A 17901-nucleotide genomic window follows, 5' to 3' on the forward strand; every position below is an offset into this window, starting at 1 on the left:
TTGGGTATAAATAAGAAGTCTTGAATTGTAGACCCTTTCATAGTAGATAAAACATCTGAAACCAGACAAATATTCCCTCATAGAGGTCATAAGATAACCTGATACAGTAGATTTCTAATACTCATCTTTAATAATCTTTGTCTCCAGAAATCTCTGAATTGTGATAATGTATTTGCACACTCAAGAAATGAAGTAAGCAATAGAGGGAGAGTCTATGAAGAATAAATCACTTTGCTTCTAGGTGGTCTAGTAATACTTTGCGGAGTAGGTGGTTTTGGGGTGAAGGGTCAATGCGAGGTATGGGGGAACAGTGCTAGAAGGATGGACTGAGCACATCTTTGGTCTGTAGAGAGTATTTCTTCACCTTTATGGGACAAAATATGACACTGATCATTATCGAACAAGGCATTCTGACGCCACTGGACCATGAGTGTTTTATTTAATCTAATTACTCTCTTGCAGAAATGTGTTTAAGGAGTCATGAGCCTTCAGGTCCATGGCTAATTAATGAACATCTGTATCCTTTCTCTCTCTCCTCTGTGGCCCAGGATGCTCTGGCAAGCTGTGACGTGAATGGGAATGACCTAGACCCTATGCCCCGTTACGACGCAAGCAATGAGAACAAGTAAGACGCCGGTGGGGTGGCTGGTGTGCGGCCCGTACAGAGCTTTGTTTTCTGCTCTTGCCAAGGGAAATCTTTCCTTGGAAATCTTTGGTAACAAATGATCCCTACTTTGCTGTAAGATAAACAAGTGTCTTTCTGCTAAAGTTTCTGGATATAAAACCGGGTGGTCCCCATGGTAAGAATGGTTGCAGAAAGAATCCAGGGGAATAACTTGAGGATGTGCCTGGGGAATATTGCTCCTCATGTGGTCACTGGCCTGTGACCCACTTGTTTAAGAATAGGGATGCTCAAGGGAGAGGCAAAACAAAGTGTCCCCTGGACTTTACTCTGTCCAGTTCAACATATTGAATTGAATGTTGTACCTGAGGTCTCTGCCAGGGCTTTCTGGTTTGCTTCTTTTTCCTGTCTTCTACTCTGCAGTAATTATATTCTTTACTAACATGCCTGCGATACCTATATGGCTTTTCATGTATGGAGCACATTATCACTCTTATTCTCCAAGGTAAGAGCCCATGTAGCCACATTTACACTTTCCAGTTAGTACAGTAGTTTTTGGAAAGCAAATGAAATGCACAATCATTTCTTGCTTATGATGACCCAGGTATTTTTCAAAGATTAGTAGAATGTTTCTAATCTCTAGATCACATTAAAATTTGGGCTTTTACTTCAAAGTTTTTTCAGGATAATATTGTGATTTAGATACTATCATCTGAATTTTTACTTACCTATTTTTGTTTGGGATCACAAAAGTTATAAAGAGAGGTGTTTTGTTCATTTATTATGTACAGTTTCTACCCTGCATTTTTCCTAAGGGAAAATTTTCTCACCTGGTATTATTTGATTAAGTCGATAAATTTAGATAAAATCATGCAGCCTCGATAATTGTGACTATGCATGGGGTGTTCCCTTCCCCCTTCTTAACCATTTACAAAGAAGCCTTGAAAAAGTTACCGTGAAAAATATGCTATTTGATAATATTAGCAATTGAATCAATGTTATAAATCAGATTCGGTGGTGAAAGCATTAATATACAAATTGATGTAGATAGAATTTTCCAGAACTTTTGAAACAAAAGAAAGGGCCCTGAAGTAAACTGGATAGTTTTCCATCAAGCCTGGTCATTACTGTCTAGATTACACTGTTTAAAGTTATGATCAATAATTTGAGACAACGTGAGCTAATTTACTTAACCTAATTAGCAAACTAACATGAAACACTGAAAAAGAAACTTGAAGCTTCCATATTTAAAAGGTCACCTGTGATAAATTTCACTCTCTAGTGCAGTGTACTCTAGTGCAACATGCTGCTTCTGCTGCTGCTGCTAAGTCGCGTCAGTCATGTCCGACTCTGTGCGACCCCATAGACGGCAGCCCACCAGGCTCCCCGTCCCTGGGATTCTCCAGGCAAGAACACTGGAGTGGGTTGCCATTTCCTTCTCCAGTGCATGAAAGTGAAAAGTGAAAGTGAAGTCGCTCAGTCATGTCCGACTCTCTGCGACCCCATGGACTGCAGCCTACCAGGCTCCTCCATCCATGGGATTTTCCAGGCAAGAGCACTGGAGTGGGGTGCCATTGCCTTCTCCCCTAGTGCAACATATACGCTCCTAAAAATACTCGCGCTCTGCAAAGTCTAAAACCACAGAGTAATAGGAAAATGTGGTTGGAGCTCACACTCAGAAACTTCATCAATGACATGCACAGAAAAATGGTAGGCACCTATTAAAAATAATAGCCCAGTTTTATTCATTTTAAGTGATTAAGAAATATATAAAACTAATCAATGTGGCACTTTATCTTATATAAAAACTCTCCCAGCAATCCTTAGATGTGAAGCAAAAAGAAAAAGGCCCAGATAGGTCAAGTGGACAAGGATTAAACAGGTAGTAAGAGATGGAGATGTTAGGAAGCAAAGAATCCAACTCAAGTGGTTTGTTTATAAGCTCTTGCTCTGTATATTATACACAAGGCTAAGTTCTTAAGGTATTGAAAAGGAAAATGATCCAAGTACCTTTCATTTCAATGAGTTGTGACTAGAGATAATTGGTTTCAATAACAGTAAGTTTGAGAGAATGAAAGATTGAATTATTGACCAAAATAGTTTGATAATACAGAGTGCTGAGCTGACCTTTGACATCTTGTCATAAAGAAGGCTAAAAAAAAAGTGTGTGCCAGTCTGGTACTTCAAAATGGAAAGAATATAATTCAGAGAGCTAGGTTGGGTTCAGAGTCCCTTTCCATCAGTTTTATACTTAATCTGTGGTCTTATCATTATGCAATTAAATTCTAACTAGTTTGTTTATAATTCTGTTGTGACACTGACTTCTTAAGCTGTACTGTTTTATTTTTATACAATTTATAGAAGTTATACTCCATTTACAGTTATTACAAAATATTTATTATGAAGTATTTCCTGTGTTATATAAAACATCTTTGTAGCTTATTTTACACCCAGTAGTTTGAACCTCCCACTCCCCCACCCCTATTCTGCCCCTCCTGTCACTTTATCTTGATTAAGACCTGAAATTGGCTTATAGAAGTGTGTGCCCATTGCATCTGCTTCTACTCACATGCTTGCCACTCTGTGTGCAAGAGAAAAAGAGGAAGAAAAAATGAGATAAAGATGAAAAATTTGAAGAAGAGAAAATAGGAAAATAATGAAATAGGCTGGGAGGAAGGAGTACAATTCACTAGAGTGGAGGATACCCTCCAGGATGGTCTTTGGAAGCATGGAAGCTTGCAAGTTATTATGAAGTGGAAGGAGGGTTATTCGAGGTCAGAGAGGAAACAACAGCATCAGATGTAGACACATTGTGTTCCTGAGGTGTGTAGTTCTGTGTGTTTCCTGTATTTCTATCGTGCTCATTGCAACTTGGTATGTTCTCTACATTCACCTAGAGTTTCTGATACAAAACTGTTCATAAACAAATGCAAATTTCACATTATATTCAGATCATTCTGTAATATGTCAATGTTATTGCAAATTTTTGTTTTGTTTTCAAGGCAAGCATTATAGTAGAACTGATTATACCATATCCATTGGCTAAAGTTATCTCATCAACATTTGTGTGTATAGAGAAAAGAGAAACAGGAAAGCTCGAGGAAAGTCAAGATGCAGTTAACACCCAAAGAATCCTTGTACAGAGTGTGAAGGGACAGGGGTGCTGTAGGTGGGAACTGCAAGTGTGTAGTGCCCTGTAGCCAGTTCTGTCTGAATCTAGATGTGGTGAGTTTTGTATCAAAACTATTCTCCTAAGGTGAATCAGTCCTGTGGCTAATGGTGCTGGCCACAAAGTGTGTATGTGAAGACAATTCTTTGAGTGTTGGCTTTGATGGCTTTTTTACTGGCTGTCTTTTAAAAACTGTATCCTTTGTGAGGACACCTTTCAAACTTGGTTGCTTGCCAAGACCTTTGCTCAAGAAGAGTAGCTATCTTCCTGGTCACACTGGTATATCCTAGTGTGTGCTGTTTTGACCCGTTCTAAGTAGTGCTCTTTCGTGTAATGTGGGTATGAGTGTTAGAGGACACAGGCATGTTCTGGATGTGTGCTTAGGTTTGTAGCCTTGACAGTGAAATACGACATTTTCCAGAGTGCAGCACCCACACTCCTGCCTCTGTTTTATGAAAACCATCAGTCACCTGGGGCATCAGATGGCCCTATCAATCCATGCACATCCAAGACACATGTGTGCATGCTTGGTCGTGTCTGACTCTTTTGCAACCCCATGGACTGTAGCCCGTGAGGCTCCTTTGCCCATGGAATTTTCTAGGCAGCGATACTGGAATGGGTTGTCATTTCTTATTCCAGGGGATCTTCCTGATCCAGGGATCGAACCCACGTCTCTTGTGTCTCCTACATTGGCAGGCATATTCTCTATCACTGCCCACTCGGGAAGCTCGCTGCTGCTGCTGCTAAGTCACTTTAGTCATGTCCAACTCTGTGTGAGCCCATAGACAGCAGCCCACCAGGCTCCCCGTCCCTGGGATTCTCGTGGCAAGAACACTGGAGTGGGTTGCCGTTGCTTTCTCCGGGGAAGCTCACTAGTGCTGCCCAATTTTTCTTGGCTAACCACAAGCATGTATTGGGTTGGCTAAACCCAAATGAACTTTTTGGCCAAATTTAGGCATTTTGGGTTAAAATATCATCTCTGTTCACTAGACCATAATTATAAATATAATTGATGGATCTGTCTTTTAAGAGTGGGTCCTTAGATAATTCTGTATTAGTAGAAGTCACTTGACATCAGAAAATAAAGAGTGGTTTGTAGTTTGAGACTTGACTTTTAGCTTTGGTTCACCCTAATAGCTTTATGGTCTTTCAGTTCAGTCTCTCAGCAAAGTTCAACTCTTTGTGACCCCATGAACCGCAGCACACCAGGCCTCCCTGTCCATCACCAACTCCCGGAGTCCACCCAAATCCATGTCCATCGAGTTGGTGATGCCATCCAACCATCTCATCTTCTGCCATCCCCTTCTCCTCCTGCCCTCAATCTTTCCCAGCATCAGGGTCTTTTCAAATGAGTCAGCTCTTTGGATCAGGTGGCCAAAGTATTGGAATTTCAGCTTCAACATCAATCCTTCCAATGAACACCCAGGACTGATTTCCTTTAGGATGGACTGGTTGAATCTCCTTGCAGTCCAAGGGACTCTCAAGAGTCTTTTCTAAGACTTTAGGCTTAACTATTCTGAGCGTTAGTATTTTTAGAAATCTCTGAAATGGGCATAATAATACTTCCAAAGATTAGCAAGAAAATATGTAAAACAGCAGGCGTAGGGCTGACTATATAATAGGTACTAGATAATTATAACTTATTGTAATTATTCAGTTCCTACATCCAGTTCTCAATAAATAATCAGTTAAAATTATAATTGTCTCAAAATACATGTCCATATGAACATTATAAATTTCAATTAAGACTTGGAAGCCTTTGTTTATTTCCATGGTAGAGGTTTAGATGTGCTTTATGATTCTATTGGGGCTGGGAACCATGACTCATTTGGTAGACAGTAAATCTGCTTTTTTGAAAAAATAATATTTATTTATTTGGCTGTGCCGAGTCTTTTCTTCATTGCAGCGTGTGGAATCTTTAGTTGAGGCATGTGGGATCTAGCTCTCTGACCAGTGAATGAACCTGGGCTCCCTATATTGGGAGCACAGAATCTTAGCCACTTGACCACCAGTTAGGAGGAATGTTAATCTAGGGCAGTGCTACTCAGTGTGGTCTGTGGATGGGTGCAGGACCATGAACTATTTGCTGATGGTGAGCATTAGGTAGAGAGTTTGTGTGTGCATGCTCAGTCACTAAGTCATATGTGACTCCTTTATGACCCCATGGATTGTAACCAGCCAGGCTCCCCTGTCCATGGAATTTCCCAGGCAAGAATACTGGAGTGGGTTGCCATTTCCTTTCCAGGGGATCATCCCAACCCAGGGATTGAACCCATATCTCCTGCATCTCCTGTGTTGACAAGCAGATTCTTTACCACTGAGTCACTTGGGACCACGGAGGTCGCCAAATCTGCTTCTCTTTAATTCCATCCAATATTCCATTTCCCTTTACTCAATCACGGTGCCTTAAATTTAAAGTGAAGCTATGGTTTTTCCAGTAGTTATGTATGGATGTGAAAGTTGGACTATAAAGAAAGCTGAGCGCTGAAGAATTGATGCTTTTGAACTGTGGTGTTGGAGAAGACTCTTGAGAGTCCCTTGGACAGCAAGGAGATCAAACCAGTCCATCCTAAAGGATCCACTCAGTCCTGAATATTCATTGGAAGGACTAATGCTGAAGCTGAAACTCCAATACTTTGGCCACCTGATGCGAAGAACTGACTCATTTAAAAAGACCCTGATTCTGGAAAAGATTGAAGGTGGGAGAAGGGGACGACAGAGGATGAGATGGTTGGATGGCATCACTGACTCAATGGACATGAGTTTGAATAAACTGTGGGAGTTGATGATGGACAGGGAGGCCTCGTGTGCTGCAATCCATGGGAGTCGCAAAGAATCTGACACAACTGAGCAACTGAATTGAACTGAGTGAGGGGGAGGAATTTTTAAACATCACCTGAATGCAGTTGAAGCATATGTTGTGCAAGTACCTTCTCGTTTTACAATCTGACTGGTAGGCTGCAGAGAATATTTGGAATTATTTGACACCTAGCTGTGTGTGTTCATTCATTCAGTGGATAATGATTGAAACACTACCTGTTGAGTGGCTCTGTTACGTGCTTTGGGGATACAATGAGGCAATAATCTAAGCTACTAACTAATTAGGAAATGACTTAGAATCTGTTACCTGAAGAGTTTTAGTCCTGTCGTGGGCTCTTCCTAACTGTGCTGTGGAGCCTGAGGGTGTGGAGGACTGACTGCACTGTGTCATTTTATGTAAAGGACTTGAGCATCCTTGGAGTTTGGTATCTGCAGGGAGTCCCTGAAACCAATGTCCAGAGGATACCAAGGGACGACTGTACTAACAGACAATGTACCCTCAAAACTATATGCAAATCATCTGTCTCAGATTTACCTGATTACATTTCTAGCACTGAAGCTTTGGGGTAAAGAAAATCACCTCTGAAGTAAAAAAAGTTATCAAAGTCCTTTTCTTATCACTTTTTTCAAGTCCCCAAACAGTGGTGTGTCAAACCTAAATACCAGATACTAAAGAAATAGCATGGTTGAGAGAGACCATTAAACCTGTTCTCCCATTTCACTTTCCCTCCATTCATATGAACTTGCAGAATAAAGCTGACTGCATTGTTCTAGGCTTAAAATAGAAAATGCCTCCCTGTAAATGAAACAGCCTCCTGGCATTTCATGCCACTACTCCCATTTCTGATAAATGAATTATGGATGTCTGAGTTAGATTTTTCCTTCCCTAGGTTGCTTCTTTTTAAATGTTCCCTCTGCTGAAGAGTCATAGCAACATATTTAGTGGGAGATGAGACCACACGTTGAATCTTGAATATGTGCTTTGTGAGCCCAGAATCTAATTTCCTTTCAAAACAAACCAATGCATAGGTTAAAGACTCATTTTCCAAAAGGAATGGAGTTCTCATCTTTGTCCCTTATCTCTATTCCCAGGAAGGTTTAGCCAGGGTGGATGGAAGTACATTTCTTCTGGTTCTCTAGTGTCCTTTTCACACATCATTTCTGGTTTTAAGAATGTCACCGTGTTGTGTGGCCTTTGTGTTCTCATCCCTGCAGATGAGGACTGTTGTCAAGAGATGGTATTCAAAAGCAGACCTGGTGAAGGTAGGCCGTGCTGTCTACCGTTACAGCAAGTATTTTATCTCGGCACTGGAGAGAAGACCACACTTGAAATCTACAATCTTAGCCTGTAGAAGCATCATTTCTTGATACCCAGGATTTAGCCACTCATGTTCAGATAAAATTATCCTGTAGCTAAGTAGGTCAGACAAAAAGACCAAAAGAAGTGGGGCCATTAACAGAGGCTGATTGGTTTTTTTCCAAATATTTTTGAAAAATTTCCTCTTATCCTTTCACAGAATAACATTGTGATATACTCCTATGTAGGATTCCCTGGTAGCTCAGCTGGTAAAGAATCCACCTGCAATGCAGGAGGCCCCAGTTTGATTCCTGGATCAGGATGATCCGCTGGAGAAGGGATAAGCTACCCACTCAGTATTCTTGGGCTTTCCTGGTGGCTCAGCTGGTAAAGAATCTGCCTGCAATGCGGGAGACCTGGGTTCGATCTCTGGGCTGGGAAGATCCCTAGAGAAGGGAACAGCTACCCACTCCAGCATTCTGACCTGGAGAATTCCATGGACTGTACAGTCCATGGGGTTGCAAAGAGTCAGACATGACTAAGAAACTTTCACTTTCATACTTCTATATGGAGAAGGAAATGGCAACCCGTTCCAATACTCTTGCCTGGGAAAGCCCATGGACAGAGGAGACTGGTAGGCTACAGTCTATGGGGTCACAAAAGAGTCAGACATGACTTAGAAACTAAACAACAAAAATCACAACAATCCTACTATATACTTGATCAATGATTAGCACATGAATTTAAGTAAGTGAAGTTGCTCAGTTGTGTCCGACTGTTTGCAGCCCCATGGACTATAGCCTACCAGGCTCCTCCATTGATGGGATTTTCCAAGCAAGAATACTGAAGTGGGTTGCCATTTCCTTCTCCAGGAATTTATGTAAAGTTGACTACAAATGTACATACCAGAGTCCAAATGTGTTCAAAAGAGATGGTTGTGAAAAATAACCTTGATACTTTCCGTATACATCTATAGATTTTTTGTCCATGAGAGAACCTAAAACAAACATTGTATAAAATTTGTTTCTATCACATAGGTTCATGATGCAGTATGTTGAAATAAGAAACATTTGGGATCATCTTCTAGATTCTGGGAAGTGGTCCATGTCTGGGGCCTCACAGAAAACTGATTAACAGTAGGAAAAGTCTGCTCTCAGGCCAGAAGCCAGCCTTCCCATCCCTTCCCTCACCAGCCATTAGTCACAAGTCCTGACCATCCTCACCATTTAAGTCCCCCTCTTTATAGCTCTCCAAAGACCGATGCTCGTCTCCCCTGTCCGTCATCCACACTAGCCTTCTGTTAGTCTAATCCCTTCTTCTCACCTGCATCCTTGGAAAATCTCCTAGATGGTCTCCCTGTCTCCAGTCTCACCTCATCCTGCTGCTCAAGTGGTATTTTAGAACCAAAATAAGAATACTAAAAAATCTTTTAGATATTCAATCAAAGATAGTATTAGTCACTCAGTCACGTCCGACTCTTTGCGACCCCATGGACTGTGGCCCACTAGGTTCCTCTGTCCGTGGAATTCTCCAAGCAAGAATACTGGAGTGGTTAGCCGTTCCTTTCTCCAGGGGATCTTCTTGACTCAGGGAATCTAACCAGGTGTCCTACTTTGCAGGCAGGTTCTTTACCATCTGAGCCGTCAGGGAGATTTAATACCTTGAAATTTTATTGAAATGCAAGATCCTTCCTGACCCGCCTCTTCCCTCATTATTAAGTCTGTTCTGCTTTGTGTGCCCACCCCTCCCCCCACTTTATCAACCCCGCAGGACTTGCACAGTTCCCTGAAGCGCCACACTCTTTCAGCCTTCCACCATCTGCATCCGTGTAATTCCTCCTTTCCCTTCCATGCGCATCACTTCTCCTGGGAAGCCTTCTCTCACCTCCTGCATCCGAGTTGGATGCCCTCCAGTGAGTTTTCACAGCATCTGTGAACTTACTTCTTTTAGTGAATAAAACCTTTGCTATTGTAAATGGGGTCACACATACCAAGATAGGGAATAGAGAGGCAAAAACAGATTCTGAGGTGAGTTCCAATGTTTGGGATGTGAAATGTCTGTTTGGTCCTACAAAAGTTGCAAAAGTATCAACCTTGACTGGCTCATCTAGATGAATTAGCAAAATGTATCCCAAAGTAGTAACTATTAAAGGGTGTTATATATAATGAACCTTGTGTTGGATAGTTTTTACCCTCCACCCAGAAAGCTGACCTCTGAGGACTGCATTAAGGGACTCCCTGGCCCTCTGGCTTTCCACTGGGTTTGGCCAGTGGAACATTCAAGCAAGACATCAGTGGGATGCAGAAGAGTAAAGAAAGGGTATTTACTTTCTGCTCCCTCCTTGCCGAGCCCTTGGGGGTTAGCTGTGTCCCAGATGATCATATTTCCCCTTAGGTGGCCCTAAGGCTGACTTCCCAGTGTTGCTAGTCTAGAATGTTGTATTCTTCCTCATTGATTTTCCCAAATCCTGTCTGCTTCTCTATATAAGTCCTTTGAATATACTTTTTAACAGTAAGATATAAGTCCCTGGAATAAATTTTTATACCCAATATTAAAGAGCTCATATACCTCTAAGAAAGAAAATAACTACGCCTGTAAGAGTTGTCTTGGTGGCTGTTTATTTATTCTTTAATGAGAGCTGAGTAAATACAGAAAGTGGTTGTCTAACCTCAAATTCCTGTAAGCCTAACACCTGAAGTGTATTTCTTTAATAAACTACAGTATGAATGATTCCAGGGCTCATGCTGCTGCTGCTGCTAAGTCGCTTCAGTCGTGTCCGACTCTGAACGACCCCATAGATGGCCACGCACCAGGCTCCCCCATTGCTGGGATTCTCCAGGAAAGAACACTGGAGTGGGTTGCCATTTCCTTCTCCAATGAATGAAAGTGAAAAGTGAAAGTGAAGTCACTCAGTCGTGTCCGACTCTTAGCGACCCCATGGACTGCAGCCCACCAGGCTCCTCTGTCCATGGGATTTTCCAGGCAAGAGTACTGGAGTGGGGTGCCATTGCCTTCTCCAAGGCTCATAAGCATGATTAAACGGCACAGTTTTCAGGCCCTTTGTTCCCTCTGTCGGTTTCAGTGTGTTCTCTTCAAGGACTTGGGGACATAGTTTCTTGGGGCTCACAGTACCAGTTCTGATAAAGGGTCTGATTGATGCTATAGGTTACAATGAAGTTTGGGTTTAATTTATGCTAAACAGTGCACTATTGACATGAATAATTGATAGTGGCTTCCATTTAAATTTCTTATTTAAAAAACAAACTCACAAATTCCTAAAGCCTCTAAAGCAGATGGAAATTGCAGTAAGAGAAAGACATAAGTATCCTTTTTAAATAATGGATTAAGCATTTGAGCAGGGTTTCCAGACAGGTATATTTATTTATCTTTCTCTTTTCATCTTCTCCTCTAACCTCCACCTTGGCTCCTTCTATTTCTCTTGTTTCCTTATATCCAGAAATATGTACAGTTGAGAGCACAGAGACCTTGAGAGGTCAGTGCTAGCACTGTGTTATTTGTATTATTATTACAGAGAGGTGGACAAGGCGTCCAGCACCATTCATGTGTGATCAGCCAGTGTCCACAGGCTGAGCAGGAAACAAACTGAAGAGAAAAGCACTGTTGTTTTGTTTATTTCACTCCATATATAGATCCCTGAAGAAGAATATGCTGAAAATATAATCAAACTGCAAACTAAGGGCTTATTTTAGTATTAAGATATTATTAATATTTAGATATTGGTTGCTTTCTTATTCAAATAAAATGCCTTGTAAGATAAGGGACTGAAGTTAGAATTTTGTTTCTACAAGCTAGAAGAGATGTTATGATGTTTTTGTTTTAGCAATTCAGTTAATTACAGTAGAAGCCTGTTGTTCCAGTGTACTGAAGATAAATAAATGTGTGTGTGTGTGTGTAATATCCATGTAGCTGTCCTTTTCCATTATAATCCTTAATAAAAGATAGAGAGGTAGAAAATATGTCTTAGATCAGGACATACATGCTGATTTCTCTTCTCATAAAATAGGTCACCAAAGAATGCAAGGTGATAGAAAGAAAACGGTCCTGATTTTGGGTGAGACCTGGTTAACAGTCTCCACCTTGCTGTTCATTTTTTGACTTTGGGGAGAAGCGTTCTTGGCAAAGCCTCCCCCCGCCACATCAATATCTTTGTGACCCTGTTTGACTTAAACAAAAACAAATAATCTATATGTCTGTGGGGTTGCTACTCAGCTGCATTTGAATGCAGTGTAAACAGCTGCTAATACAGTGAGCACGTCAGTGGGTCCTCTCATCTACTGCTCACAACAACCCACTGTCGGAGACAGAGACTGGAGAGGTGAATTAAAGTGGCTATTGTCACCATGTGGCAGAATCGCAATTTGAGCTCATTTGTTCCCATGTCATCTATTCACCTGCATAGTTAATTAACCTGTGGTCAAGTAGATGAGAAATTAATTCCTATGCTGATCACATGCTTCGGTAAGTTTACTACCTTGAAAGAACTGCAATTACCAGAATGCCTTACTGCTGTATTCAGGAAAGAACCAAGTGCTGGTGCTTAGAGCCTTGCTTCTCCAGAGAGAGGAGGTTGGTCCACAAAGATTGCCCACACCTTACGTACCCATGACTTTGACCAAATAACAAAAAATCCTTTATTACAGAGAATGACTGTACAGGTCTGACCTCACAGTGGCATTTATTCTGTGGAAATCAATGAAGGCCACCCAAATGATACTCCGAAAAGCTTTATAGATTTTGGTTTTTCTTTTTAAAGGATGGCTTCAGCTATGGTCTGATCAGAGGGTGCCATGTGGAAGTTAGAGCTTGGGTCTCTGCTCTTAAATAATTCTACTAGTATATATTAATAGCTTTTAAATTTTTTGAATGATTACCAGGTTGGTCATATTGTTAATGTAAATAAATGTTTTGGTAAACTATATAAAATTGCCACAGATATGGATTCTGTTAATATTATTAAGGGTGATAAAAGAGTAATAAGATAAAGTTTTAGTCTGATTCTCAGGTGGCAGGTAGTTAATTTTCTCTGTATGGATATAGGGACTGTTTGAAGTTGGAATCACAAAACCTAAGAGACACTTTCCCAATGTTTTTACACGTAATTGACAGCCCTTGAGAGTGCTCTGAAAACGTGGGTTGTGAAAGAATCTCTTTAGGAGGAAGAAAATGAGACCAATAAGAGCCAGTGGGAATCAGAAACCTTCTCCTGCGTGGAGAAGGTTTAGGGTACAGAAGGTGTAGGGTCTTAAAGATGTGTCCTGCTTTGGAAAATTGTGAATTATCTTGCCTATAGAACACCTAAAATAACTTGAATAAATTGAGAAAAACAGTTGACTACTCGTGATTTTCCAGCAGATTTCCCTGAATTCCCACTTTCTCTGCCTCATGTTCTCATCACAAGCTGCCATCTCATGAATTTCAGAAAAGACTGACCTTTGCTAGAAGAGTTTACCTCTTCCATTTTTAGATATCCTTACACCATCTGCATATCATTTACATATGCTAGTAAATGCATTTAAATTTGCATGAATTGCAGATAAAGTACCTATGGCTAGATCCTGGGCTGAGAGTAGCTGACTACTAAAGATTTTGTATGACCTTTATGCTCTTGGTTGATTTTCCCTCTTTCTGAGGTTGAGTCTCACTCACTTACCTCCCTCATACACCTGTCCTGATGACCAAATATAGACTTTTATTTTCTCCCCAACCCTCTAGCATCTCCCCTCCTCATATCACAGATCTCTCTCTTCCTCCAACCTCCCCCACCCCGCCCCCACCCATTCTGGTTGCTTAACCTTCCCATAGGCTCTGGCATTATATTGCCATTATGCAGAAGAATGCATTTGTCACTCACAATCTCCTGGTCTTGGCACCAGTTTATATAGTTTGTACTGGGTGAATCTGGCTAGAACTTGAGTGATTCAAGCAGTTTTAACTGTGACTTGTGTTGTTAATTTCATTGGCTGAAATTCACAATTTTCATACAATTGATACAATTTACATTCATACAACATTCATACAATTTAATTCCTTCCTAAAGGAACGACAGATCCCTTTCATGCTTCTCAAAGGAAAAAGGAATATTTGAAACAAAAACCCTTGATTATTTTTTTCTTTCTCTTATCCACCCATCTCACACATCATGTAAGTAGTGTTGTGGGAGACTGGATAATGGAGCATCTGAGAAAGAACTGGAATTTGAATGGAAAAGAATTAGAGGTCTTGATTTGATTGAAATTTAATTCAAAGGGAGCAAAAGGAGTCCCTAAGTGAAGGACAGTCTCAGAAGTAGCTCCATGAACAACCATGCATTTGCCTCATCTCATCTGCACTTTGAAGTATTACCATTTACGGGACAATAGAGGCCCCAGTATTGATGCTTTTGAACTGTGGTGTTGGAGAAGACTCTTGAGAGTCCCTTGGACTGCAAGGAGATCCAACCAACCCATTCTGAAGGAGATCAGCCCTGGGATTTCTTTGGAAGGAATGATGCTAAAGCTGAAACTCCAGTACTTTGGCCACCTCATGCGAAGAGTTGACCCATTGGAAAAGACTGATGCTGGAAGGGATTGGGGGCAGGAGGAGAAGGGGACGACAGAGGATGAGATGGCTGGCAGGCATCACTGACTCGATGGACGTGAGTCTGAGTGAACTCCGGGAGTTGGTGATGGACAGGGAGGCATGGTGTGCTGCGATTCATGGGGTCGCAAAGAGTCGGACATGACTGAGCGACTAATCTGATCTGATCTGAGAGGCCCCAGTTATTGTGGCAGTAGTTGTCCCTAATACAGAGGTGCCATAGCAACTGTGGCTTAATTTTTCAGGGCACTGAATTTGTATCAAATTGCTCTACAGAGAGTAATGCTGGTGACATTATAGTGGTAGAACCACATTCTACAACATGGAAGTATGGAGACGAGACCCATTTTGCTGGTGTTCATTCATGTTTAGGAGTGTTTATTCATATTTGTTGAAATGTTTGTAACTCAAATGCAAATCTGAGCAATTATTCAGGTATGCCATTACAAGTTATATAGATATTCTTTCTTTCAGATTTTATGATCGTATGTACTGTTTTTATATCAGTTGATGCCATTTATTATCATCCAATTTTCTAATAATGTTTCTATGAGCTTCTGTTAGAATCTCCATTGTAAAACTTATTTCAACTGGAAGGTCTACTAACCCTTGTTTAATTCATCTTGGTTGAAACAAAATACCCACAGCAACTTCATATCTGTTAATGTTCTTCCCTTGTTTCTTATTAGGGAAATGTTTTTTCTGATGCTCAGAAAATAGACTTTGTTAGAACAATGGTACTCATTTTAAATTCACATGTTTTTAAATGCAGAAGCTTCTGAAATCTTTATGAATATAATACACATAGATTCCCCACACATGTATTTGTAGTAAGCCAGGACAATGTGAATGGAGGAGGGAAGCCCAAGTAACTGTTAGATAAGTTGCTAAATAAAATTGAATGATCCTTTTGTACACTGAGAGGATGTTTTGAGCCATACCCTCCAAAAGCTGTGCTGATACATGGACAAACACTACATGTTGTTCATACTTGAAAATTCACGGCTAAGTAATTATAATTTTTGAAGCCCAGTATATACAACCTGCTTATTTGGTTTTCCTTTGAACAGTTCTATAGCTTTGATGAGCTTGGTACATGATTTACGTGGGGGAGCAGGGAACAACTTTGTCCTGTAAAGAAACCTTGGCTGTTTTTCCCTTGGGCTATAAACTCAGCAAAGTCTAAATAGAGTTCATCAGGGTCAGTATATGTTTTCCAAGAGGGATAAGAAAATAGAACAGATTTTCTGATTCCCTCACCTGGCATTAGTCCTTCCAAGACATTTCAGATTTCATCTTCTCAAATACAGAGGCACCATCTACCAAGGATAATAATTTATTTAGAACTTTACAGTTCACAAAGCATTTTTACATAATTCTCTGACTTGTAAAAATTCATATCAGATAGGTAGTAGGTGGTGTTTTGGGCCCCCAGTGTCTGCGTTGTTTTTTATGTGTAAGGAATGTTCTGTCTTTTGAATCTTGATGGAGAGCCAAGACTGCTCTCCAGTATAGTGGCTAGAATTGCCAGATTCAATAGTGACTTGCTCATCCTCCCCTGCTCTAGTCTTGGTCAGGGGCCATGTAGTCTAGATGCTAAAGATCAGTAGCACATGTGCAAGCTGGCGAAAGAAAAGGCCAAGTAAGCTCTCCCTCGCTTGTGTTCTTTCTGCGCAGCCCCTCTTTCTCCCAGCAGGTCCTTCCTCATAGAACAGCCAGGTGTTTTTCTTTATCCTTCGCCTCCATCTTGTTAATTCTGAGCTCCCAACCATTCTGATTCTCAGCTTCACAGTGGCTTTTGAACAAACTGCTTTTCTGCTCAACTCGGTTGCAGCAAAGAAACTGAAATGAAGTAACACTGGTGTCCCTGTTTTTCCAGGGGGGGAAAATACAATTCAAGGCAGGTTCACATAGCTTATGAAAGTGAATCTTCCAAATTTGTGCTCTTTGTATCACTTCGTGCACTTTAATTTGGAACATGATACTAGGTGCTATTTTTGAATACAGTGTTGATAAATAATGAGCACTTTTAGTTCGTGGCAGTAATTGTAGTTATTTTTGAGAATCTAGTGCTTATATTATGACATATAGTTTCATTCAGAAAAGACCTTCTGAATACTTACTAGGAGAATAGCACTTAAAAATCGAACTAGTGATATACTTAGAGTGTGTAGAAATTTAAGATTTAATCCACCGTTTAACTAATACAGTGATCGGTTACTAAACTGATACAGTAAAAACAAGCCATTAGGCAAGATGCAGTTTGGAGACATTTTGTTTTTTGTGTTTCATGGAAGCCTGGAGTCTGTTGATCAATCTTAATAGGCTCTCTGTCAGTCAGGAGGCTGTGTGGAATGGGTGTAGTTCCTTCTTCCTCAACTAAACCACTCTCCTTTTTAAAAACCTCATTAAAATCTATTTTACGGGTAGTTTTACTCCTAAAAGGAGAAGGCAATGGCAACCCACTCCAGTACTCTTGCCTGGAAAATCCCATGGGTGGATGAACCTGGTAGGCTGCAGTCCATGGGGTCGCTAAGAGTTGGACACGACTGAGCGATTTCACTTTCACTTTTTCACTTTCATGCGTTGGAGAAGGAAATGGCAACCCACTCCAGTGTTCTTGCTTGGAGAATCCCAGGGACAGGGGAGCCTGGTGGGCTGCCATCTCTGGGGTCGCACAGAGTTGGACGCGACTGAAGCGACTTAGCAGTAGCAGTTACTCCTAAAGGGCTTCCCTGGTGGCTCAGAGGTAAAGAATCCACCTGCCAATGCAGGAGACACAGGTTCGATCTCCCCTGGAGAAGGAAATGGCAAGCCACTCCAGTATTCTTGCCTGGGAAATCCCATGGACAGAGGAACCTGATGAGCTGCAGTCCATGGATTGGCAAAAGAGTGGGAACAACAACATTCCTCCTAAAATCAGATTTGAAATAAAGAGTTCTGTTTATACAGAACCAAATAAGCCATTGTAAATCAGTGCTACAGACCAGAGAAATAAGGTTTAGAAGAGCTGTCACTGGAGGTAGGTAGACATTATAGTGAAGTCTTCTGGAGCTGTGGCATTTGACCTGAGTCTTGAAAAATGACTGATGAGAGGGAATAATCATTACAAAGAGAATGTATGGTGGCTGGAAGTGCCTTGGTATCAGTGAGCTCCTTGCAAGCTTTGAAATAAAAAGCATCTTCCTGTTTACCCATGTTGTTTTTTTCTTTTTTGTTAAGAGAAGTCATAAATTTCTTATTTTTCCTAGAGCCTCTTATCTAAATTACAAATCTGAACATGTTTTTACTCTTTCTTCAAGCCCTTTGTGACCAAGTCCAAACTCTTTAGATATATGCAAAGAATTCATAATGTGTCCTCTATTTTTAACTTATATTGCATTATACTCTAGTTTT

General features: G+C 40.9%; 1 protein-coding gene across 4 annotated transcripts in view; it reads left to right on the forward strand.

Moving 5' to 3' along the window:
• Positions 1-17901, forward strand: part of PCSK5 (proprotein convertase subtilisin/kexin type 5) — a 516633-nt gene that overhangs the window by 145140 nt on the left and 353592 nt on the right. For all 4 annotated transcript variants that reach the window (XM_061425568.1, XM_061425565.1, XM_061425567.1 and 1 more), the window contains exon 5: positions 549-625. In XM_061425568.1, coding sequence (XP_061281552.1) covers positions 549-625 — 77 coding nt within the window. The remainder of the gene's footprint in view (positions 1-548; positions 626-17901) is intronic.

Source organism: Bos javanicus, chromosome 8 (genome assembly GCF_032452875.1).
Source record: "Bos javanicus breed banteng chromosome 8, ARS-OSU_banteng_1.0, whole genome shotgun sequence".
Lineage (NCBI taxonomy): Eukaryota > Metazoa > Chordata > Mammalia > Artiodactyla > Bovidae > Bos > Bos javanicus.